We start from the raw sequence: 26993 nt of genomic DNA, 5'->3' as shown, positions 1-26993 counted from the left end.
TACTTGGTCTGAATTTGTTTGTGGCATTTGTTTCTTCACAAAAACTGAAGAATGGTTAATGTGAAAGAGCATAAGTTGAAAGAAATAGCTAAAGAATACAAAGCAAAAAGCATATTGTAAGATATTTGTATCATCAGATATTATGGCCATATGGAACAGCGTACAATGAAGGACTTCCAGTCACAGATAAAGTGATACATACTAAATTAAAAAGATGATAGGAACTAAATTAATTCATATTATGTGCTAGTCTTTAATAGCATTATAGATAGTTTTAATAGATAGATGCTCATAAAATGATATTCAGCATTTTAGGTTACAAAACAAGCATCAATGATCTTTATCTAATATGAACAAAATGCAGCACTTTTATTTCAATACTTTTAAAAGAATCAGAAATTTCATTAGTATTAAAGAAAAAGGCTGAGCTTTATGTTTTTTTTATCATTGTTCCTTGGGCACCACAACAAATGTAAAATGACAGGGACAATCCTATTATATAAAATGAGTATTTTTGATTTGGCTCCTTTAAATTCACTTTCTCACTGATAAGGTAATAGGTAGAAGGAAACCTACTGACATCTAAATGATGATGGAACTAAGTACACATGATTTCACAGGGACTAAGTACAGACTTCACAGGTTTATTTCCACAAAACTGGAGCAATGGCTGAAAATTCTGACACACCCTGTTTGCAAAAATATAGATAAATTATTATTAGGGAACAAGGTTTTTCTCAAACTTTCTCATCTAGTGTTTATGACAATTTTTGTGGGCATTATTGATATAATTACACATTTTTGAAGTTGCATCTTTACTTTGACATACCTATAACATAGCTATATCTCCAATAGCTCTCAGTGTATAACTAAATGTTGAAAAAAGATACTTAATCTCTTTGGTATTCTCTGTGATTTAAGTCCTTGTCATGGATTTTGGAATTGCATGTATTCATAGATTTTGGGGGCTTTAGTACCCGCACTAAAGGTAATGCTTTCATTTTTTTCCCTAAAGTTATCAGGAATTTTTTTTTGGGTGGGAAACTTTCATTACAACCACATCATAGTGCTAGACCATTAGTTATTTTGGAACATTTATCATTAGAATGATAAATGTTCATTAGAATGATAATCATTAGAATCTAAATATTTCTTAAATATATATAAAAATTCTTAAATATTAAAATATTTCTTAAATATATTTATCATTAGAATGATAAATATATTTAAGAAAGAAATAGAGAGAAATTGGTAAAAGAAAAGTATAATTATCATAATGTAAATTCACTTTACAAAAAGAATATTATGGTTAAGTAGTAAGAAAACTGGGCAGTATAATGAAAGAAGTTTTACTGTATAATGGTGCACATTGGTTGGTCTATACATACAGTGTGGATGCTTATTTTACTATCAATGACAATTTTTTTTACTGTCATTTTAAATTATAATTTTCAGTTTTATTACACTCTTCGTTAAACTCATTAAAATTTATTAAAATAAGCAGTGAGATATTCCTTATCATAAAATATGAAACTTATGCATAAGCAGCACAGGCGAAAAAAGGCAGACTAAACTATTTGCTTCTTCTTACAGTCATTCTGTAGCTGGATTCTGTTGTACCGCAATTAAATGTATATAATGTATAGTTATGTGTGAATAGCAGTCAAGTGAACAAAATTAAATCACTTCAGAGATCATAAATATTCAATGTGACTTGGTCAATATGAGAATATTTTGCCCCATGTCATCGTAACTTCAAAATTTTACGACATTGCTATTGACTTACTTCAGCAGCTAAAAGATAATGAATGATAACGACTAAACAAATCTCTCTTGTGCTGTTTTTTGTAGAAAATTTTATAAAAAAGTTTCTATAATGCATAGTTTATTTATTTATTTTATTTTTTGTTTTATATTTTATATACAGTACAAAGACTGTAATTCGGACGTCCATTATCCGGAATGACCTATAATCCGGAACTCAAGCCACAAAAATTTTTTGTATGCTTTACGCATGCGCGTAATGCGTTTATGCATGCGCGTTTAATGTTTGCGTATGCGCGTTTAGCACAAAAAAACGAAGCAACTTAAACAACTTGCATTGAAAGAAATGTTTAATAAAGTAAACAAATAAATATTAAGCTTTTTTTTTTTTTTTTTTTTTTTTTTTTTTGTAAATTTTGATTCCCTTTAGATCATAATTGCTCTTTATTTCATAAATTACGGTTTCATATTTTTAATTGTATAATTTCTGCATACCATCTTACCAGATTTAAATTGATGATCTATAATCCGGAAAACCCTTAATCCGGAATCGCCGAAGTCCCGACGAATCCGGATTACGGACTTTGTACTGTATGTATTTTTAATTTTATGTGCCTTATAATTCCCTAGTCAGATAATACTGAATGTAGAATTATTGCCACCAAAACTGCAATCAACAACATATGGACGTATGCATTTTTTCTTGATAAAGTATTATAGAATTTGAACTTGTATTCTTATTAGAGAAAAATGAACAGTGTTTCAACTATCTGACATCATTCTCTCATTATAAGGTGACAAAATAATGGCTTGAATATTCTTCAAGACAGGTTTACATATATTATAAAGGAGTTGCTTAGCTCTGTAATGATAGGAAATTAAAAGATTTTACCTTATATTATTTTAGGAGGTTATTCAATCAAAATTATCTTTTTACATGACAAGGCTAAACTTCATGCAGTACATGTCACGAATAATTTTTCTTAAATGAAAATATTTGATAAATGGAATGCCTTAATTTTTCTGTGGATTTCAGTCTCATTTAGCATGCACAAAATCTTAATTGCATTGTACATTGTCATTTATTTGCATTCTAGAATTGACATTGGTGATCATGTCTAAATTTCATGAAATCTGTAATTTTTGTTTTCTGAAGTTTATGTGTTTTAAATATGATTATATTTGTATTATTATACTACTTTAAATTATAGCATTATTATTTTACCAAATGCTGTAAATTATCTTCATTGAAAATTATCTGATTCTTACCATGTTTATGTCAAATTGAGAAAAACTTAGCTAGCATTTAAATAAAGGGAAGGATTTTTGTATTTGGCGACTACATTAGTTCTTTCAGTAATTTAAGGGCTTTTTATATAATTTTCAAAAATGTTGTGTGCAAGTATGACCATATTTACTTGCATAAAAAATTTAATTCAAGTTTATTTTTCAGGTTGAAAAAGAAGATCCTTATTCATTTTTAGAAAACTTCAGGCATCTTGTGAAGCTTAGGGAACAGCCGTCTGTTTTGCTTGGAACTTTAGATAGTCATCTAGTCAATGAACAAATATTTTCTTTTGTAAGGTTTCTTGTAGGAACTAAATGCCTTTTACTAGTCTTGAATATGAGTTCTACTCCAGTGTCAATGAATCTGTCTTGTAGCAAACCATTACCCAGTGAAGCTTTTCTTGAAGTAACAAATTCCAAATTTTATATTCATGAATCACAGATGAAAACTTTAATTTGTGCCAAGAATATTTGTGAGGAAGAAAGCTCTTTCTCTGAAGAAAGTGCCTCAAATGATGTGTTTCATATAGATAACACTAAAATTTGCTTGAGGCACATTCATTTAAAAGCTAAGGAGGCGTTAGTAGTTTCTTTCCTAGGAAGAGAAATTTAGATTTTTAAAAATTTTTATTCCAAAGAATTTTTAATAGTTTTAGAAAAATGATTTAAATATATATTAAGGACAGTTAGTTTTACAGAATCATGATTAAACATTGTTATGTTAGATATTTATTTTTTGTTAAAATTGTTAAATATATTATTTATACATTATATCTGTGATATCATTTATTATTCCATTTAAAAGTAAATGTATGTGATCATATATTAGGATTTGATAACTCATGCACAATATGAAAAAAGTTCTAATGCACATAACCATATGAAACAAGATTTTGATTTATTGGTGTCATTAAATTTCATTTAAAATCTAGACAAATTTGATTCATGACTGTCTGAATATGTAAACAGTAAATATTTTTAAGTGCTTTACTTTAATAAACATAGCAGTTGCAATGTACCAGTTTCAAGTTCCTTATCATAATACCTTATCATAATTTTTCAATGAAGGATACATTTTATGTGAAATGTTAGATTTTTATTTGTAAAAAGGCTGACTGAGTAGTTTGACTGTCTTTATTTCTTTTTTTGTGATATGAGGAACTGCAGTCCTGTGGTGGGTTTTATGAAAATTATACATTGACATATCAACATGCATTTATATAGGATGCTTTACTTTCAGAACTGCCGGTCATAAACCTATCCTTCAAGTTATGAAAAGCTTTAAGCAACGTAAATATGATATTTTGGCATTTTTTAATTTAAGGAAATCAATTTTGTAAAAATTATGAAATCTTAACTTCTCATATATTCTTTCAGTCAATGTACTTATGTTTAGCAAAATTTTGTACTTGTTATAAAAAATAAAATACAAAAAGTGTGCCTCCTGTGTAGCAAAATTTACTGAAATATTTGATATTAAAAACGAAGATCATGTCCGGGGGCCATATGCAAATTGGGAGTGAAGTGTTTGTATTGTGCCAAACTAAAAATAAAGTATCAGCTTAGAAAAATATGTCTGATGTTAAGAGATTAAGTGGTGAGTAATTCTATGCAGATTTTTGTGAAATATATTAATCAGTATAATCTTTTTTAATATGTAAATCTTACTCAGAATCAGATTTTACTTAGAATTCGTTTCTTAGAAGACTCTGGCAGACTTTAATGTTGGCACGTACCTAATTAAAAATGTTATCAATAAAAATGTTTTTACTGAAACTTTGCACTCCCATGACTCAAATGACAAAGATGTGCTATAACATATTAATTGCACTTACCTCATTTTTCTTTAGCTCACAAAAATGCTTTTAACTTGTTGTGGCATCTGTCATATCAGATGCTAGTGAGTAATTGGAGATTTTGTTAGCCATGTTTGATATTTCATTGTCTATAATTAATCCTGATGCATGTGTTTTGAGGCAGTGGCAAATAGGAGGGCAAAAGCCAGCATGTTTCATGATACCCGAGAAAACTTAAACTTGGAAACCTAGCGGGTTTGGAACTCAGGAGATAGTTTCTAAGGCTTTACCTGGCTGTTTAGTTCATTGTGCCCATTAACTGTCCACTGCAATAGACTATCCCTGGCAAAATATATGACCAACATGAATTACTGTAGCTGATTAATTAGAGTAGAGTAGGGTTGCGGGACCTGCAACAGGAGTTTGCCAGAAATTTTTGCAATTTTGATATTTCTTTAACTTATTATAATAATTTTGCACAGTGTATCTAAAAATAGACAAAGATAAGACAGTACAGACAAACGCATTTTTTTATAATTGAAACGTTTTTACTTGTTGTAATGTTACTTTCTTTGCACATGACGCTAATAGTTCGTCAAAGGCTCTGCTCATGCAAGATCCAAGTGTTTTGGTAACATATGAGCGTTGGGCTGTCTCTTGCTTCTTTTACTTCAACCGTTGTGCTCAGCCGTCTCATCAGTGTCAGAAGATCAGCTATTCTATTCAGATAGTTTTCACAAGTTTCAGTGCCCTTTCACTCCAAATGTATTATATATGGTGCTATTGTCCTGATAAAAGAAGCATTCTGTCGCTTTTGCCGTCATTATTTCGTTCGTTTCATCAGCAGCAAGTACATAGCTGTACAACGTTTCACCAACAGCAAGTACATGGTTTTAGAAGTTATTATCTATTTAAAACAAGTACCCCTTGTTTTCTCAACAGTAATTACTATCAAATATTTTCTACGAATCATGAATAAGTGGTTGAATTTAGATAAACTATGTAAAAAACTGAAAACAATGAGAAGTCATCTCTGGTACCTAGCACAAGCGGAGTTAAAATACCAAGGAAACAAAATTATGAGAAATCATATTTGGAATTTTTTACTTCTTGTAATTATGATGGAATTGAAAAGCCATTATGCTTAATTTTTAAAGACGTTTTGGCTACAGAAAACATGAAACAAGCCAAATTAAAGCAACATCTCAATACAAAGCATACTGTGCACTGCAAGAAAACAAAAGAATGCTTTGAACGGCTTTTGAAATCATCAAATCAGCAAAAATTTGCCTTCAAGAACTTTGTTACTGTGAATGAAAAGTATTTATTTGCGTCTTATAAAGAATCCTAACTGCAAAAAATAAAACGGCGTATTCTGTTTGAGAAAATCTAATATTGCCAGCTACTATTAAGTTGTCAGAAGTAGTTAACAGAAAAAGTACGAGGATGAAATCCGTGAAATTCCATTATCCAACGATACTGTTTAAAATCGAATTTTGGAAATTAATAAAGATCAACATTAGCAGCTAATAACTTGGCTCAAAATGAGTACTAATTTGGTTCTGCAATCCAGTTGGATGAATCAACTGATATTACCTGCTTTGTTCAATTACCATTGAATATTAGCTATATTTTTGAAGGACGTATTTAAGAGGAATTTTTGTTTTGTCCTGCGGTGAATGGGCACACAAGAGGATATTTTTCTAAAAGTTAATGAATTTTTCATTGAAGAAAGCTTACAATGGGAAAATTGTGTTGGCATTTGCACAGACAGTACTAAAGGGATGGTCGGTGAAAAAATTGCATTTCCAGCTAAATTTCTGGAAAGTGGCAACAAACATATAACATTTACTCATTGCATGTTACATCGAGAAGCCCTGGTGACCAAAAAATATCATCGGAGTTAGATGTTGTGCTTCTGGATAGTGTTAAAGTGCTCAACTTTATTAAAAGTGGTGCTCTGAAGAGTCGTTTGTTTTCAAATCTTTGTAAAGACTTGGGTCTTGAATACAAAAGATTATTATTACATGTAGAGGTAAGATGGCTTTCAAGAAGCCGCAGTTTATAAAAGTTATTAAAATTAAAATATGAAGTTCTTCTCTTTCTAACCGCACAAAAATCTGATTTTGCGAATTAGTCCATTATAAGTTGTGGCTACAAAAACTATGTTATTTTGTAAGGACTTTATTTTATTCTAACCAATTATTTTTAGTTTTCCTTTCCTTTCCCTCCTGATTTCAGTTTCCTGCCGGAAAGTAATTTTTTAATGGCGTAGTATGCTAATTTGAACGTGTTCCATAAGCAGTATTTAAACTGCGTTTCAAGAGTTCGAGAAGAGTAGTAGCGAAGTTAGTTCCGAGTTTATGCTGCATGTTTGAATTTAGCTCTCTAGTCGGTGTTAGAGATCGTTCAGTTTATACTGATATACTAGGCTCGGCTTTTCTGTGTGCAGTTGATTTAGCATTTAGTTAAGCTAAGAAGCCAGTCATTAGTCATCTTAATTTAATGTGTATTTTACATTTTTATTTTCTCTTAATTTAATTAGCCACAAGTTGTGGTGAAATGGGAGCACCAAGTGCATGCGTCTGTTTAATTTAGATTAAATAAAAAGATTATTTAAAACCTTCTTCTGCAGTATTTATTCTTCAAAGACGTAGCGAGTATTCGCTACTTCGTTTCATAGAGCCCATGTTTTATGCAACCAAAGAACACACCGACTCTATAATTTGAGTGACATATTTGAAAAACTAAATGAACTAAATTTGTCCCTTCAAGGAAAAAGTTCCAACATATTCATATCGAAATGAAATACTGATATTTTTACTAATAATTTAAGTGATAATGATGAAACAGATCTTCAAAAAGATGTGTTGTTAAAACTGATAAATAACATCTTCAGTGTCTTGAGAAAAACTTTGAGAAATAGTTTCCTTCAAATTTTAGTGCCAAAGAACTAATATGGATAGTGAAACCATTCAGAATTAATGTGGGAAACTTCACTCATTTGCTAATAAAATTACAAGAACTTGCTGAGTTATCAAATGATATAGGATTGAAAATAGATTTTAATATTAAGTCCGTAGTAGAATTTTTGTTAGGATTCTCAAAAGGAATTCCAACAATTTCTGAGACTGATGTATACTTTATTTTACCTTTTTATACAACATATTTGTGTGAGACAACATTTTCGTTTTTAACCACCATAAAATCAAAGTGTTAATCAAATGTAAAGAATATTGAAGAAGTGCTTTGTCCTGCAGTGTTGACTATTTTGCCAAAATTTGATAATATAATTAAAAGTAAACAGACACAATCTCAGGTGACTTTATAAGAATGTCTTGTTATGAAGAAACCTGCACTTTTATGCAAGTAGGCTACTGTTCGCCAAGACAGAAAACCTTCTCGCCAAAACGTTGCATGCGTACCGAATTCAAAAGGTGAAGAAAAATTTCAACTTGAAGAAAGGGTGTGTATGTGTATTTAATTATGGCAAAGCACACTACGGCTATCTGCCTAAAGGGAGGGATGCCTTCGTGGAGGACTTTCTAAGGGAAACTCTCGTATACACGTTACACATGGGGAAAACCGCGAAAACATCCATGCAGCCAGCCCGTTCGCGGGATTCGAACCTCGGACCGAACTACCAGTGTTCAGCGACTTTACCGCTCGGCCGCTGGTGGACCACCAACTTGAAGAAAGGATCTTTTCAGAAGTATGCTAAGCCACCACTAAGCAAGTAGGTTTTCGTTTGCTTTCTGAATAACAAACGGAGAAAGAAAAAAAAAAAAAAGAAGAAACTACTAGTATTTGGTGGTTTGAATTTTTCAAGAATTTTTCAACCACCCGTGGACAGCCTTGATGAGACATGGATGATATTTTGTTACAGGCAAAGTACCTAACGAAAAATGTATTTACATGAACACTAAAATTTATGGGACAAAAATAGGTTGCAATTAACAGTCACGTGTGCAACAATCTCAAAATGTGAAGGATACAAAATGAACAGGAAATTCTGTGGTCTGTAAATAAATAATGAACACATCTAGCCATGGCTATGAATGTTTATTGCAAAAAGACCATTTCCTACAAGAGCAGATTTACTGGGCCGTGAATTTAGAAACCTTTAGTTTGTTTATGTACTTTATCAAGAGATTCCATTAACCACAGTATGGTTGGATGTTTTCCGAAAACTTCAAATTAAGTTCTGGATTTTACGCTAATTAACCAGTTATTGTGATTTGAACATTTACTTTAATTTTTTTTTCCGTAGTTCTCATAACCATAATGCAAATTTGGTGTTGTGCATTTCAGGCAACGGTTTGAATGTTTTAGAGCTTCTCGTAGTCTCACCTTGCTATTACGTACTATTGCGAGCTCTGCAAAAGCTGAAGTCCGGCTTAATCCCCTTGTTAGTCAACGTTTAAATACGCGCCATTAATTACCTGATTTAGCTTAGGTAGTTTACTTTGTGTGTAGTCTTAGTCTACGTTATCCAGATTTGAATTTACTTCAAACTTATTTTATTTGGGGGGGGGAAATGGTATTTTGACCTTTCTACTACCTTTGCCATTTCTATTCAGGTTTGAGCTATAATCCGCTTGTCACTCCAGTAAGGTCTGAAGAACATTGAGTTAAACAACTTCTACAAATTATCCTACACGGCTATTTTACGGATTTAAAAAAATGCAGCTTTGAAAACTTAAAAAGCCGTCAAGATGATCGATTTCAACTAAGTTTTAAAATGATAAAGGGATGAAATGAGAAAGATAGATGTTTTGGCTGTTATTACACAGTAACTTAAAAGGAAAGACGAGAAAAAATGTGCTGGAAATTTAACCTAATATTGAAAAATTAAGATAAAAATAAAAAAAAAAAAATACGGAAATATTAGTTACCTCATATTGTATCTATTTTAGCACAGTACAAAGTAGCAGACACTTTACGTTATAAAAAATGCGTTCATTTCGAACTGAATGTATAGCGCAAATGAAGGTTCAATTAAAAAAATCAAAGTAATTTATTTTACACCGGCTTCAGTTAATAAACTGAGTCGAATACTGCTTCCGAAATACATGCAAGGCAGTGGCAGAGCGGTAAACCCCTGATTTAAGTAATTTACTGTGGGTTTAAATTCAAGCGAAAGGTATGGAGTTCTGCCCTTCCTCTTGTAAAATCATAAATACATGTTAAGTCCTCAAAAAAGCTTCCACTTTTTCAGTTTTTTTTCTCGATATCGAAAATTTTATCACGTCTGAATTTAATTTCGACGCATTGCAAGGTATATTTTATATTTCATATACATCTTTTCCCCTATATTATATTAAAAAAGGCGAAGATGAAAAAAAAATGTATGCAGCTTGGACGCACTCGGTTACTCAATGTTTATGTTGACAAAGCGTTAAATGTTGCCATACTTTTTTTTTTTTTTTTTTTTTTTTTGTTCTCTCTGTCATTTATATTTGGGATGTAAATTGGTGATGATATTCGCAGCAATAAATTTGTTACTGCTTGGAGTTGTTAAAAAGGTTCAAAATGTTTGGATAATTTTTTGCTCTTCTGGCATATTTATTCACAAGGTTTATGCAAATTGTTAGCATATGGAAATAGTAACTTGGTATTTGAAAACACTGGAAAATATCAAAATGCTTTCTTTGTTTTGAAGCTCAAAATAGCAACGATTTGTAAAATAATATAAAATGTAATCCTAAGGAAGCAGGTAAGCAGGTCCTTGAAAAACTGGTAAGTTTTTACTTTTGTATATTTAAAATTGTGAACATTAAGATTCCAATAATACAATCAAGAGGATGTCATAAGCCTTATTATTATGATTTGCATTCTGTGGACTGTTTTGATGTTAGTTTTAAGATGCTATGAGATGAATGAAGGCATGAGTTACCTATTTTAATTTTATTTATTATTCATCGTTATTTAAGTTATTATTTCCAGCTTTAGTAGTGACATTAGCATCTCGGCAGAGTTTTACACGCTTTCTTATTCGATTCATTACATATCGGGTGCTTACTATTCATCTTCTGATACTTCAGCCTTTCTTATGGCGGGGGGGGGGGGTGATTCATTATTTTACAAAAACACATGTGAATTCACATTCAGATCTATTATTAGATTCTTTTAAAACCGCTTTCTTTATTTGGTAAGGAGAGTACTTCTTTGTGAACCTTCATTTCTCTTACATCTTCAGACTGTTTTATAATCTCAGAGATCATACTTTTCAATTTAATATATTGTTGAATAAAGTCTGTTAATTTCAATTGCCTGGCTATGCAATCTAGAAAGATCCAGTTTGCATAGTATGTATTTATACCAGCAAATGAAAAAATAGTTTAGAATTAAAAGTTGAATACTGTATCTCCTTAATTTTTAGATTCTAACAATAAACTTGCTTATAAGATAAAGTTATCTGCAGCTTACAACAATTTACAACAATAAAAAATATTACAATAAAGTAAAATAATACAACAGTTCACATTTAAGGAAATATATATAAGGTAACTTAAATAAAGTTTAAGGAATTTGATTGTAATTAACTTCAAAAGATAGTTTGCAATGCGAAACGCAAATATTTTCTTGACCTTTGGACAATTGGAAACTGATGCTGTCTTCAGTTTTATATATTTTTCCCCGCCCGCGGAGAAATTTCTGCGGCTAATTTTAAAGACAAAAATTAGTATACAAAACAATTTTTATTTTGGCGGTATAGTCCTTTACCTCAACACTGAATGAATTTATCCCTATAATCCTATTTTTCTGCAGATGCTTCCTATTCTGAGACTTTTCATGTTACTTTATACATGTGATACTACAAATTACATATGATTTCAGTAAAAGTATTTACGCGTGATACAAAATTTGTAACAATATTGATAGAAAAACGTTTTCAGTAAGAATGCATGCATGAAAGTAAAGTACCATAGAAAAACATAATCTAAATTAAGTTAATTGTCTTAATTGGCTTTACTTAACTGGCTGTCCGCTACACTGAGGGAATATTCATTCTTACCCAACTTAAGTTCCAGACTCAAGAGAGCATTCTTCACTATGGCAAAGCGTTCTATACAGGCAGAAATATTACAGTTTAGGAAAAATGTACGAATGTTATCATCATATTTATTAAAAAGTGTTCAGCTTTCTTAGATGATATATTGCAAACATTTCAAGCGGACATGTTTCAGAGGCACTAGCGATACTGAAAATCTCCATTACCTTAATAAATGATAAAACTTACGTGAAAAATGCTTCAAGTTCTGATAATCTTTCTATATCAGTTACAGAAGTTATGATGTCAGTACCATCGAGTATGTGAAGACTGCCAATTGATTATTGAAGGAAAGTCCTAATACGATGCACATGTTCATTTGATTTCGTTAATAAAGAGCGAGAAGCAAGTTGGAGTACAAAGAAGTCTAGAAGATGCTTCTAAGCTCTATGTTTTGTTTACGCAGATTGGGGAAGATCTAAGCATTAAAATGATGGCTTACTCCTCGCATTCACCAGACTTGACGTCTGATAACTTCCGCTTATTCTTGGAATGTGAAAATGCTTCGTTGGCCCATATTTCATCAATTAAGAAACCAAGCAATACTGTTTGGTTGGAAAGCATCCGAACGAAACAATAGGACAGATCGAAGGTCTCCTAACACTCTTCCCCTTCCATTAACCTCTTGAGAGGACTTACTGCTCAGTAGCATTTTAAGTGTTCCCATGCTGCAAAGACGAGCATGAAATTACAAAAACCAAGCCTTCTCCGAAATCGAACCCGATCACAAAACTCTAGCGACCGGCTTACCTAATACCAAGCCATTCGAGCAGCAAAGAATAAATAAAGGTGTGTAAGATAACTATGTTTACTATTAACATCTGTCACATGTAAGAACAATTTTGTTACTTTTTGAATGACGTACGAAAATGAAAAAATAAGAGGTAGGTGAACATAAAACGACATAAAGAACTGAATAGGTGAAAGCAGAAATAACAAATGATTGCAATAAAAAAAATTTTGAGGTAAAGGATTTAAATTTTGGCTTTGAGATTTGCATAATTCTTTCTTAATCAGAATTTGATTCTAGTGAAGAAGGACATTCGTTTTTAACATCGTCGAACTCTACTCTCTTCATGAGTAACAGAGAGTTATAATAACATAGATATTCTTTTCGGGAGTGTGAACCGTTTTAATTTGTTCCCGTCGTGTAGCTGCAACGAGCAAGGAGAAAGGCGGAGGAGGAGAGGTAGCCAGGACAAGCTCGGGAAACGAGGTATAGCGCTTGTCTGCGGGTGTTAATGGCCTCGTTATTGGGATAGTCGTTCAAATTGAGAAAGATATGCCACGATCTGACGCTCCTGATTGGTTTCGTTTGTCTTTTGGTCGGTTTTGCGGTTGGGCATGATCCGTCTGAAAGTTTCCAGCACAGAGTTTTGGCTTTAAAAGTTATACAAAAGAAAGAGAATTATTTAGTATTAGATTGAAGCGATTTGATGGATATTTAAAATGTAAATTTTGTTGAAGATTGTCAAATACTCAGCTGAAACAATATTATTAAAAGTCCAGCAACGTAAAAATCAACGGCAGACTAATGTTGTCATGAAGATTATAATCTTTTGAAATCTCTGGAATTTTTAGATACCGCAGAATCAGGTTATTTGGATTAACTGGGATCACAAACTATGTAGATTATCGGAAAATTCGAGTAACCAGATAGGATGCTTTCCATTAGCCAGATATATCTTTAATCTGATGCAAGTGTTTAGTTAAGTAACGATATTAACGGCTTCACTGTCATATTAACTAAGTAGAAAACATCATGGTGACACTCAAGTTAAGATTGCTTTTTTTATTAATATCTTATAAATTTCATATTTGGAAAATGAAATGTGATAAAAAATTATTGAAAATTTGCAAATTTGTTAAATGGTATATGACGATTTTGCTGATGTACGTTGAAACGTTTTGTGGTTAAGATAATGTGCACGACATGAATATTGACTCATAAGAAATTATTTTTTATTGGAAGGTAATAAGCATATCATACACGTACATCTAAATTAATTTAATACTTCTTAAGTAACATACTTTGACTGCTTTATACTACTTAACTAAACGATAAAAACTCTCAAATAACTTAAAACCAAGTTTAGTGAGTCTCGAAAGAAGCACAAACATTCCAAAAACTTGGAATTTCGGACAATTAGTGTCCGTATAACTTTAACTCTGCTATGCTACATGTTCCGAAATTGAAGTTCAGTACTTGTATTTTTTATTTTTCAGAAAATATTTATTTATTAATAATTCTATCAAAGGTGATATAAATTTGTAATTGGTATATTTTATTTTAAAAAGTGGGAATAGGAACATGCTCTTAATTTCTCTTCACTGATCGTAGCTGTTAGCGTTTCTTATTCAGAATGTTGCTTTTCAATGATCCACTTTCTAAGTAATTTCACTTATAGCATAAATCAATATGAATGGCATTATTCGTTCTTCTCTCTTGTTCCGTCATTTATCTTAATTTTTAAAGCCATGTTACATTTACGAAAGCTCAATCAATGTGCAACTTTCCGATCCCTCAAGGCTAGCTGAAAATGACATCAAAAACTGCAAATTCTTAAATTCAATATTCCGGTTAATTTTTATCATATGGGAGTCAAAGTTCTTTTTTTTCCCCATAACGCGTATAAAACTTTCCCAAGTTAAAGTATAGGAAACGGGAAAGCTCATTATCCCTTTAACTATCATGCCCGAGATTATCTCGGGCACAGCACAGGTGTTCGAAAATGTCACGCCCGAGTATTACTCGGGGTAATTTTTTTTTGAGTGCATCGTATTGTTATACCCGAATATATATCGGGAGACGTTTATTTCGGCTTCATCTCTTTGTCAAACCCGACTGTATCTTGGTAAAAGTTAATGTGCGCTCAGTTCAATAGATGACAGCACTTTACTGAAGATTTCAAAGGTTAGAGGTTATAAGTTCTTTGGTTCAAAGTGCATGGGATGTTTTTGTTGTAAAATGGCGTCCAGTTCTTTGAAACGTTATATAGATGATTTAGATTCTTCAACCGAAGATGAAGGATGTGTGTTTGATGAGCAGTATTCATGATGCATCCATGGTCAGCCTCAAAAATAAAAAAAAATGGAGATATACTCAAGCCGAAGATTGTTTCTAATTACAGTCTAACTATGGGTGGTGTAGCTCGCTGTGATTAGGAAATATCCTTTCATCCAACAATCCGAAAACGTCAGAAAAAATATTATAAAAAGATATTTTTACATTTACTAGACAAGGTACTCTGGAACTCACATTTGCTCTATAAAAATGTAGTTGGAAAACGTATTACATTTTTAGAATTTCGAATCCAAGTTGTAGAAGAGCTTTTACATAAATATGATGATGCAGCTTCTGGACAAAAGAATGTTGGCAGGCGACCTACAATAGATAACCCTGCTCGTCTTACCGAACGACATTTTATATCCCATATTCCTCCTACTCCTGCGAAACGTTAGCCTGTGCAAAGTGTGTTGCTCGAAAAAGGATAAAAATGGGGAAAAGATAAGAAAGGAATCACGATTCTGGTGTAGTGATTGTGGAGTTGGTTTGTGCTTGGAAAAGTGTTTCCAGTTGTACCACACAAGACTGAATTACTGAACTGCTAATAGGTATTCACTTATATTTATTTATTTTTTAGAAAATAATTAAATTTTTTCTTTTTTAGAAAATAATGCTTCACTAGAAGCGAACTTTACAACTGCCATGTTGAGTGGCAGCCGCTTCAAGCAAATATGCATTTTCTACAAAACTTTAAAAATTTTACCTATGTATTTCAAAATATCAATTTTTAACTACTTAAGTATATTTTATTTTGTACTAAACATTTGATTTTTGCAATAAAAAAATTTGTCATTTTGTGTACCCAAATCATCAAAATAACTTGACAGTTAAAGGGTTAAGTTAGATTTCGTTATTTGTCCAAAATTAATTGTTTTAAAATTTGAAACTGATTTAAAATTGACGATGCCGAAACATGAATATTTTCATAATTTAAAATACTTCTGTAATTGGAAGTACATTTAAAGCCAGGCAAGAAAGGTGGATTTATATAAGGTGTTAGTATTGTATATTATATACATGTTTTGAACTGCCGATTGCAATAAAAAAGAGAAATGCACAACTAGATGTTATAGCAGTCTCATATGCAAAATTTCACCGTTCCACGGCTAATCATTTTTGAGTTATGTGAGATATATACGACACGGAAAAGTCCATTTTACAATCCGCGTTGGAATAAAGGGATCCGAGTCACTGTTTTATACTGTACACGCACAGACATTTCCGAGTCCATATGTACAGAAATCACGCATGTATATCACGCAGAAATCATGTACAGAAATATATGAATGGTTACAATGGTTGCAATACTTCCTTTATTTCGTACAAGAAGTAGAAACAAACTGTCCGAGAAATCATATGCCTTTTTGGTTGCCATAATAGAAGAAACAAATTTTATGAAAACGTGTCCGTAAGGAAACAAAGACACATGAATAAAATACTGACTCGTGATAAATTTTAATCCCCATATCTAGTTTAATCGGTTCAAAAGGATTATACAAGTGCTCAAGATTACTTTGAGAAGGTGTTATTCTATACGTTTGAGCTGCTGTATACATTTAAAACAAATTTCAAATTATTTTGCAGTTTGTTTTGTTATGTCTCATGTTCTATATTTTTTAAAATTATTTTTAATCTTCTTTCAACGATTCCGTTTTTGAATGTTTCCTTAATTTGCGTTTATTCAGTTCGGTAACGTAACCCGGAGACAGAAAGTTAGACCTTCATATTTTTTAAATAGAATTTTTATTTAATTTTCGTTCCGACCTTTACTTTTTGATTTAATATAATTTTACAATCTAGCAGCTAAAGCGCAGATTCGTTCCTTTTCTTTATTTATTGTTATTGTTTCAATGATGACTATTCTTATAGTCATCATTGAAACTATTCTTATAGTCATCATTGACTATTCTTATAGTCATCATTGATAGAGTCTATATATATATATATATATATAGTATGGGGAATTCGTGTATATATAATATATACACGAATTCCCCCCTCCATAGTTAGGTTTCATTTTATGTTTGTTTCCTTGCATACATGATATATAAGCAATAAAACATCTTTTACAGGGTTCTGTTGTAAGCAAACATTATTCTTGAACAACGGGCAACCGTTTCCTTTAACATCTTGTAGAACTTAATTTTTCCAGAAATTATTTCTTTCAGGAATTTTACTTAATTATATCTCAAAATTATTTCTCTCTTTTATTAATTGATTAATGCGAAACGCAGCATAGGGTGGAAAAATTTTATTATTGTCGTAAAATATTGTGGCATGATACCTGCTGCTCAAACTAAACTATTTCTAGGGAAAGTTGCACATTGATTTAGCTTTCGTAAATGTAACATGGCTTTAAAAATTAAGAAGGATTTTAAAAGTTAAGATAAATGACGGAACAAGAAAGAAGAACGAATAATGTCATTCATATTGATTTATGCTATAAGTGAAATTACCTAGAAAGTGGATCATTGAAAAGCAAACATTCTGAATAAGAAACGCTAACAGCTGCGATCAGTGAAGAGAAATTAAGAGCATCTTCCTATTCCCACTTTTTAAAATAAAATATACCAATTACAAATTTATATCACCTTTGATAGGATTATTAATAAATAAATATTTTCTGAAAAATAAAAAATACAAGTACTGAACTTCAATTTCGGAACATGTAGCATAGCAGAGTTAAAGTTATACGGACACTAATTGTCCGAAATTCCAAGTTTCCGGAATGTTTGTGCTTCTTTCGAGACTCACTAAACTTGGTTTTAAGTTAGAATAATTTTAAAAAATAAGTTAAAATGAAGTACAGCAAAAATGTGTATAATTTAATGGTCTCACTAGGAAGTCATTATAGTGTTCAAATCATATATTTTATAAGAAAATGAGAGAGGGCAGAAATAATACAGATAGAGCATTTTCAAAATGATGATGAGTTTGCTGTTGATTTTTATGCTATGTAAATTTTAAGAAAATGAAGCTTAGTAAATGAAATTTAAAAATTAAAAGAGTATCAACAATATTGGCGTGGATATGAAAGGAATAAAATGGAAAGCTAATTTGGGTATATTGATCATATTGAAAAATTATATAACTGCAGAATTTAAATAATGAATACAATTAATATTAATTAAGTATTTAAATAATTAACTGAAAGCAAATAAGGGATCGAATGTAGCAACTTGGCTAATACGCAGCCTGGCTACAGAAATGTGAAAGACCAGAAGGCACCATAGCTCTTTGGAAAAGTCAACATAAAGTTACCGCATCCCACCTTTTACTAAAAAGGTGAATTTTAAATTTGTACTTCGCGTAAAGAAATATACAATGGGTAATGAAAAGGTTCCCGGAATTGTAACTTTTTATCACCACAAGTAGTTAATTAATTGTTTACTACCACTATAAGATATTTTTCCCTCCTTTTTGCATACTTTCGTGGTGTAACGATAGTATTGGACGCGTATTCAAGAGGTCCGGGTTCGATCCCGGCGAGAGCAGCTTCCTGACTTTTTCAGCTTCCTGAAATCGATAAATCTAACGTCGTTACACCACTTGTTCTTAAACTTAATATGTTTCACAAACAATAATCAATCAACAAATGGACTGTATTCCTACACTTTTATTAAATTACACTTGTCAGCGATGCGAAATAATTGATACAAAATAAGCGAGCCATTCTACATGGCTGTCACAAACACAATTCTATCAATCAAATCTTGTTGCCACACATAAAGTTCAAAACTAAAAGAAGAAAAACAAAAGGAATTTACGCTGTTTGCAACAATAAAATGAAGCAAACGATACTCACATAAACATCCTGGCCCTCGTTGAAATCACCTGGGATTTCAACAGTTGGAGCATTTTGAAACTTCTTAGTCTGTAATAAAGATAAACATAAGAAAAATAATACAAAATATTATATGCGAAGCAGTTCATAGTTTTTTTAGTCTGAATAGGAAGAGGACACAATTTCACGACTGGTCGTTTAATGACACCATGACCAGTTTTAATACTAGCAACTCTGACTCTTTGATCTGAGCCCGGATGAACAGCAATTATTCTCCCTAACCTCCATTTAAGAGGCGGATGGTTGTCTTCTTTGATGAGGACTAAGTCATTGACTTCTAAATTGTTTTGACATTTTTGCCATTTAGGTCTTTGTTGAAGCTGAGACAGGTATTCTCGACTCCATCTTTTCCAGAAGTGCTGAAAAATAAACTGTCTCACATGCCATCTGTCAATGTGATTGAAGGAACTATAATTTAGGTCTGGTTCAGGTATGGCAGTTAAAGACGTTCCTATTAGGAAATGACCAGGTGTTAATGCAGTTAAATCATTTGGATCAGCCGATGTTGGACACAATGGCCTAGAGTTGAGACAAGCCTCAACCTGCGCTATCAAGGTCTGAAATTCCGGATAGGTCAGCACAGTATCACCAACAGTCCTTTTTAGATGTAATTTCATTGACTTTACTGCCGATTCCCATAGTCCACCAAAATGGGGAGATGATGGCGGGTTGAATATCCATTTTATTTACTCTAAAGACAAAAATTTGTGAATTTCTTGATTTTGCTTACATTGCAAAAAACATTTTCTGATTTCTTTGTCTGCACCTTTAAAGTTAGTACCGCAGTCACTATAAATCTCAAATGGTTTCCCTCTTCTTGCAATAAATCGTTTCAATGCATTTAAAAATGCCTTTGTTGACAAATCTTCTACCACTTCAAGATGTACTACCTTGATTACAAAACACACAAATAAGCATACGTAATATTTAAATGATTTTTGTCCACGTCCTGCACGATGTTTAATCATGAACGGTCCAGAAAAATCTATTCCAATTCGATGAAATGGTCGCGATTGTATTACTCTAGATTCCGGTAGATCAGCTATTATTTGACTTGCAGTTTTAGCTCTAATTTTGCAACACGGGATACAAGATCTTACTACTTTTCGGATAGCAGATCTAGCAGCTATGATCCAAAATTGCTGTCTAATTAATGATAGAAGTTCCGGTGCTGCATGCAGATATTTGACATGAAAGTGTCTAATTATGATTTCTGTCAGATTGTGTTTTGAAGGTAATAAGATTGAATGTTTTTCATTTTCTGACAGTTGCGCATTTTTCAGTCTTCCTCCTACACGTAACACTTTGTTGTCATCTAAAATTGGACACAAGCTAAGGAGGTTGCTGTTTGTAGGTAAGTCCTTTCCCAACTCCAAACATTGAATTTCTTTAAAAAAGTGAAATCGCTGTATTATTCGGACAATACAGAAAGTTGCAGCTCGAATTTCATTACTAGATAAAAAAGACGTATTTCTTTCTAGATATGCTACTTTAGAATTCGATATGAATCTTAATATCCAAGCAAATATGCGTTGTAACTTTGGAAATGAAGATATATTTGATATAATAGCAAGTTCCTGTACAGGTTCAGAAACTACAAATGAGATTGTTTTACGTGCATCTGGTAATGCCTCTTCATCTATAAGAATATTTTTAGACAAGGCAATCTCACTGCACTTTAACCAAGAAGGACCATTCCACCACAATTGATGAGATAATAGTTCTGCAGTAAATAATCCACGTGAAGCACAATCAGCTGGATTTTCCTTTCCATCAACATGACTCCAGTTCTCAGGTGGTAAGATGGATTGTATTTCAGAAACTCTATTGGATACGAATACTTGCCATTTTTTAGGATCTGACCTTAGCCATGACAACACGATTTGTGAATCACTCCAAGCTTGAACTAAATCAAAATTTATAACTAATGCAGCTTTTACAGACTGAATCAAGCGTGCCAATAACACTGCTGCACATAATTCCAGTCTTGGAATCGTAATAGATTTTAATGGTGCTACACGAGTTTTAGCTGTTACGAGTTTAACATTAATGTCAGAGTTATTGCAAGTTTTGATATAAATAACTGCTGCATAACCTCTTTCAGACGCATCACAAAATCCGTGAAGTTCACATCGAAAATAATCAGGTAGCAGAATTTTCCTAGGTATATTTATAGAATTCAAAAGTTTAACTTCTCTACATAGATTTCTCCAATTTCGATCAATCTCTTCTGTTACAGGATCATCCCATGATAACTGTAATTTCCACAATTGCTGAAGGATCATTTTAGCGAGAATTACAAACGGAGCTATCCACCCCAATGGATCAAATAGTTTTGCTACGAATGACAAAATAATTCTTTTAGTCGGAACACTTTGATACTCTATTACACCGACATTACATTTGAATTCATCATTGTCCGGATGCCATTCCAATCCCAGAACTTTCAATGTTTTGTCTTCTATTACACGATAAATATTGTCACTATCTGCGTTTGTTAAGCCAGAGGTTTTTAACAATGACGGTTCACTTGTCGACCATTTGCGAAGCTCAAAGCCACCACTTTTTAGCAGTTGTTGCAATTCGTCTATCAATGCAATACCTTCCGAACTATCTTTTACACCAATTAACATATCATCAACATAAAAATCTCTTAAAACTATATTCTTTGCCTTTGGAAAGTTCAATCCTTCATCAATCGCTAACTGACTCAAAACTTTGGTTGCAAGATATGGAGCAGCTGCAGTTCCATATGTAACTGTTTTCAAACGACAAACTTGTATTTGTTTATACGGGCTATCTCTCCATAGTATTCTCTGAAAATTTCTATCTTTTTCATGGACCTTTATCTGTCTGTACATCATTTTAATATCAGCGGTTATTGCAATGTTATGAAGTCTAAATCTTAGTAAAATACAAATTACGTCATCTTGTATTTTTGGGCCTATCATTAACGTATCATTTAAAGAAACACCTGTGGTTGTTTTAGCGCTCGCATCGAAAACAACTCTCAGTTTTGTTGTTAAGCTAGAGTCCTTCAACACGAAGTTATGTGGGATATAATAGTGTTTATTCTCTAATTCATAATCTGTGTCTGGCACTAATTCTACGTGTTCTAGTGAAAAGTACTCTTTCATAAACTGAATATACTGGTTGTAAATTTCTTTCATAGATAACAGCCTCTTCTCCAAGTATTGAAATCTTCTGTACGCCATTTCACGGGAGTCACCTGGAATATCTCTATTATGTTTGAATAGTAATGCAACTGAATAACGACCTGATGTGTCTCTAAAATGCGAGTTTTTAAAATGTTCTTCACAAAGTTTTTCTTCATTTGTTAAAGGTTGTACATTTGGAAACTTTTCTAACTCCCAGAAAGAATTTACTAACTCATCTGTGTTTGTATTCAAATGATTTACATATACTGGCTCAAAATTTGTAGATTCAAAATTTGTAGTACCCGAAATTATCCATCCCAAACTCGAATTTAGAGCAAATGGTAGATCAGGACCACGTTTGACAATTTCTCCCGTCATTAAATGCAGAAATACATTTACTCCAAATAAAATGTCAACTGGTTGTGACTTGTAAAATAATGGATCAGCTAATTGTAAATCACTGAAGTTATCGAAGATGATTGATGGCAAAGATACATAGGGAATGTTATCTGTCACCTTGTCCAGTACAAACGTTGATGTTGATACACGAATATCACTTTTAAAATGAGAAGTGAATACTAAATCCACTTCCCCATTACTTATAGTATTAAATTCTCCTAGACATGATACAGAAATGGAATTATCTTTCACTCGTAATCCTAATTTCTTCACACAATCCCTTGAAATAAATGATCTCTGAGATCCAGTGTCACATAAACATCTACACTTCACAAATTGTTGCTCAGAATTTTGAACTTTTATTAAAGCAGTACACAATAAAATGTGACTGGTTTGATTACCTTTTGCATTCGAATCATAATGAGAGGCACAAACTGTGGCTGAAACGTCCTTAGAACTCGTTAATTCATCTCTTTTAATGATAGATTGCGTAGGCGGAGATATACTGTTTAACTGAGTTTTATTCTTTGAATTATTTACAATGTGCAAAATACTGTGATGCTTCTTAAAGCAATGTTGACATGTATTTAAACTCTTGCATTTTTTGAGCAAGTGCATATTAGATAAACAATTAAAACAGTAACGATTAGATTTTACAAAATCTATCCTTTGCTGAACCGATAAATTTAGAAATTTCGAACATTTGGCTAAACTATGATCTTCTTTACAATAACCACAACCCAAAGTAGCAACCATAACATTATTCTTATTTTGAAACACAGATTTAGGTACCTTATTACTTGTTGATTTGCTATTTTGAAGTGTTCTTGCATAGTTTTTTTAGGAATTCAATTAAAGTCGTAAGTTTTGGAATTTCATTAGATTTTAACTGACGTTCCCACCATAATTTTGTAGAAGGGTCTAATTTTTGAAAAATTAAATAAGTCATTAAAGTGTCACCAAAATTATCAATGGTTTGATTCAATACTTCTAAAGAACGAATTACTTCATTAATATTGTCAACTAAATTTAAAATAGCAAATGCTGATTCATTTTGAATAGTTGGTAAACTTAAAAAACGTTTAATATATGCAAAAATTTGTTCTCTCTTATTTGAATATCTTTCGTCTAACAGATTCCATGCTATTTCAAAATTACAATCCGAAATTTGAATGGTTTGAATAATGCGATATGCTTCACCTTTCAACGAAGCCTTCAAATACTGCAATTTCTGAGCATTAGATAAATTTGTATTATTTCTTACACAAGCACTGAAAAGATCTTTAAAAGCTATCCATTCTGTAATATTACCACCAAAAGTCGGTAATGTTAACTTGGGTAATTTAATATTGTCAAGAACCTGTTCTGAAATTACACTATTAGAATTATTTTTATTATTTTTATTTTTTAATATTTTTTCACCTTTAAATTTCCACAAATAAATTTTATCTGTGTACTCCTGAACATTATCTATTTCGTTTTCTAATTCTTTAGTATCTGTAATTAAACTTTCGATTTCAGAATCAAGCTTCCTTAACTCAGTTTCTTTTTGTGTCAATAATTCGACACATTCCTCTAGTTCTATTAAATTAATTTCATCTGCAGTTAAAATTGTTTCAATTTTCTTTACATAATTAGTAACACTCCTGCGTAAGATCGCTCTTTTTGTTTTAAAAGTTATAAGTTCACTCATAATTGATCAATTCAAAAACAGAAATTGTTCTTAAATCACTTAACACTATTATTAAAATGAAATCGAATTCTATGTTGTATCACAACATTGTTCTTAAAATTTAACAACAAATTAAACGAATTTTTGTTCAAAATCCACTTATCTCACAAAGTGGATAATTTTCACCAACCATATGCATATTTGCGTTGTTAGAATACACTTAGAACAGTCACTATCTTCACTAGCTCTCCGGCTAGACTTTTGACCAACAATAAATGGTCTTCACACTTAATATGTTTCACAAACAATAATCAATCAACAAATGGACTGTATTCCTACACTTTTATTAAATTACACTTGTCAGCGATGCGAAATAATTGATACAAAATAAGCGAGCCATTCTACATGGCTGTCACAAACACAATTCTATCAATCAAATCTTGTTGCCACACATAAAGTTCAAAACTAAAAGAAGAAAAACAAAAGGAATTTACGCTGTTTGCAACAATAAAATGAAGCAAACGATACTCACATAAACACCACTGTATTCATTTACTACCTGAATTCATGACAGGCAATGTGACAACAGTGTAACTGAAGGTAGGAGTGTGTGGTGATCAGTCGGCTCGATGTCAAAGTTCGAGCAACGGGCGAACATTAAGTTCGTGTGAAGATTGGAGAAATCTGCTTCAGAGACTTTGTTAGCCTTACAAACAGTTTACAGTGACGATTCTTTAAGGAAAACAGCCATTTAAGAGTGGTTTTTCAAGATTTCGTGCTGGACAAGAATTGCTGGAAGATGACAGCCGCAGTGGGAGACCTTCAGCCTTCAGAAATGAAGGAATGGTCTAGCAAACCATTCCTTCATTGCAAGTGAACAGATAATCAACTTAGACCGACGAATGACTATCGATGAGTTCGTAAAAAAAGTAGAGATCTTTCAGGGTTTCCATTCACGCAATCTTCTCAGATAATTTGGAGATGAAACGTGTCATTGCAAAGTGTGTCCCGCAGATTCTAAACCCGGATCAAATGGAAACTCGGCAGTTGACTGAGGCTGAATGTTTTGAAAAACGTACCAAGGAATTGAAGTTTATTGCGACAATTGTTACTGATGACGACACCAAGGTGTACGCAGGCCTCAGAAGTAAGCGTTTTGACACCGTAGAAGCCACCAAAACCAATGCGATGGCTGAATTTCGGAAGATGTTCACAATAGGACTTTCATCGTTGCTTTCAGCAATGATAAGAACGGTAGAGCAAGTGTGTGTTCTGAAGAACCCTAATTTGAAGGCGATTCGGTAAATGTGTACCTGTATTGTGCCTTACCAAGTTTAAGAAAAAAAATACAGCAAAAAACTTAGTTTTAAGTAAATATAGTATATTACACGAATATCCAGTCTTGTATAACATTTTTGTTATCTCCATTAAGTATTCGAACGTACTATCTGCCGATACAGAGTCACTACCATATCACAGTTTGTACAACCTTTATTGAATGCGGGTACGTCATCAACACATTGCGCATACGGCAAAATCGCGTTCCGCAAAATTAACTTTCTGGGGAGGGGGTATGTAAAATGTATGCAAAACTAAATATTTTTGCAATTAAAAGGAAAATTGAAACAAATTTTAATTAAGAGGCTTTCTATTGCTGATTAATAAGTAGGTACATGACACAATTATTTTTTTAATAGCTGGTGAGTTTTGCTTGCTAATGCAACTCATTATTGTTATTAAACGTTTCGCGGTAAGGAGTACAAAGGTTTTCAATACCTCTCATAAAAAGTCCTCTTCTTCCGTCATTTGGGTCATTCTCTACTAACACCAAACTATTTCTGTGCCTTTTTAATAATAGTGTAGCTTCTTATGTGTTAAAATCTCTTTATCTTCCTCCCATATCCAAAACAAAATCCACGGCATTCACAGTCCCTAAAAAAGCAAGCCCAGATTAGAAATGAAAGAACATAGAATTAAAATCACTAGCACACGTAAATACCTCAGACTGACGTGAGATTTGGTCTTACTTTATCACATGTAATGGACCTCAAGAATCGGAAGCTAAGAACTGTGTACAAACTTCGGCTATTCCAAGGTGCCAAGTGGGACTTGAATCCTGAATCACAGAAAATCTTCTACACAACATCTGCTGAAAAAATTATAACCTATGCAGCAGCAGTCTGTTCAACACCAATGCAAAATAAAAACGGAAACATCTTCTAAGCATCCAAAGACCGTTTTCCATCAACATTACATATACGTAACGCTCAAACGTCTACAGGTGCAACATACATCACGTCGGAAATCAAGGAACAGCGAGCAGATTTACTGGAAAAGAAAACAGCTCGCAACATCGGAGCGAATTCATAACATCTGCCCCTGCCATAACTTCACCTCTAAAGAGTCGTCAATAATTTGGCGAAAGCAAAATAGCAATACAAATGGGACCATGCACCCCAAGGTTGTCGCGCCCAACTATTTTTTCACAAAGTTAGCAACAAATCATGTACTTCCACTGTTCAGCTATCACGCTGTATTACGGGTCATGGTCCATTTCCAATCCATTTTCATAAACGATATATAATCTGTGGTAGCATAAGGAATCCCTAACAATAGCTGACGAGCTTGTCTACTGACATCTAATCTCCAGTTTTATGTATTTACATCGTCTGTCTCAGACCTCTGGATAACAGGCATGCCAGAATTCCGTACCAACGTTACATTATAAAGTATTTCTCACGCATTCTTAGCATGCCTTCGTAGTCAGCACGCTCGACGCGTATTCGAGAGGTCCGTGGTTCGAGACCCGTCGAGGGCACTGCACATTTTCCCCATCTCCTGCTTCGAAATAATCTAACGTCTCTAGAATATCATCGAACAAAAGGCACTCAGAAAAATCAAGGCTATCCTGGATGTCCTGGGGGCACGTGGACTGGATCTGTGCGATGATAC

At 32.6% G+C, this 26993-nt stretch overlaps 1 protein-coding gene across 3 annotated transcripts in view; it reads left to right on the top strand.

The window, feature by feature from the left end:
• LOC118199190 (alpha-glucosidase-like) overlaps positions 1-4491 on the top strand; it is a 49699-nt gene extending 45208 nt beyond the window's left edge. For all 3 annotated transcript variants that reach the window (XM_085815713.1, XM_035370996.2, XM_085815719.1), the window contains one exon: positions 3218-4491. In XM_085815713.1, the coding sequence (XP_085671839.1) occupies positions 3218-3664 (447 nt within the window). In that variant the 3' untranslated portion in view covers positions 3665-4491. The remainder of the gene's footprint in view (positions 1-3217) is intronic.
• The last annotated feature ends 22502 nt before the right edge of the window (positions 4492-26993 follow it).

Source organism: Stegodyphus dumicola, chromosome 1 (assembly GCF_044657685.1).
Source record: "Stegodyphus dumicola isolate Sdum_Otavi_A_Nest chromosome 1, ASM4465768v1".
Lineage (NCBI taxonomy): Eukaryota > Metazoa > Arthropoda > Arachnida > Araneae > Eresidae > Stegodyphus > Stegodyphus dumicola.
Note: the sequence above shows the minus strand (reverse complement) of the source record. Positions and strands in the feature narration are given on the sequence as shown.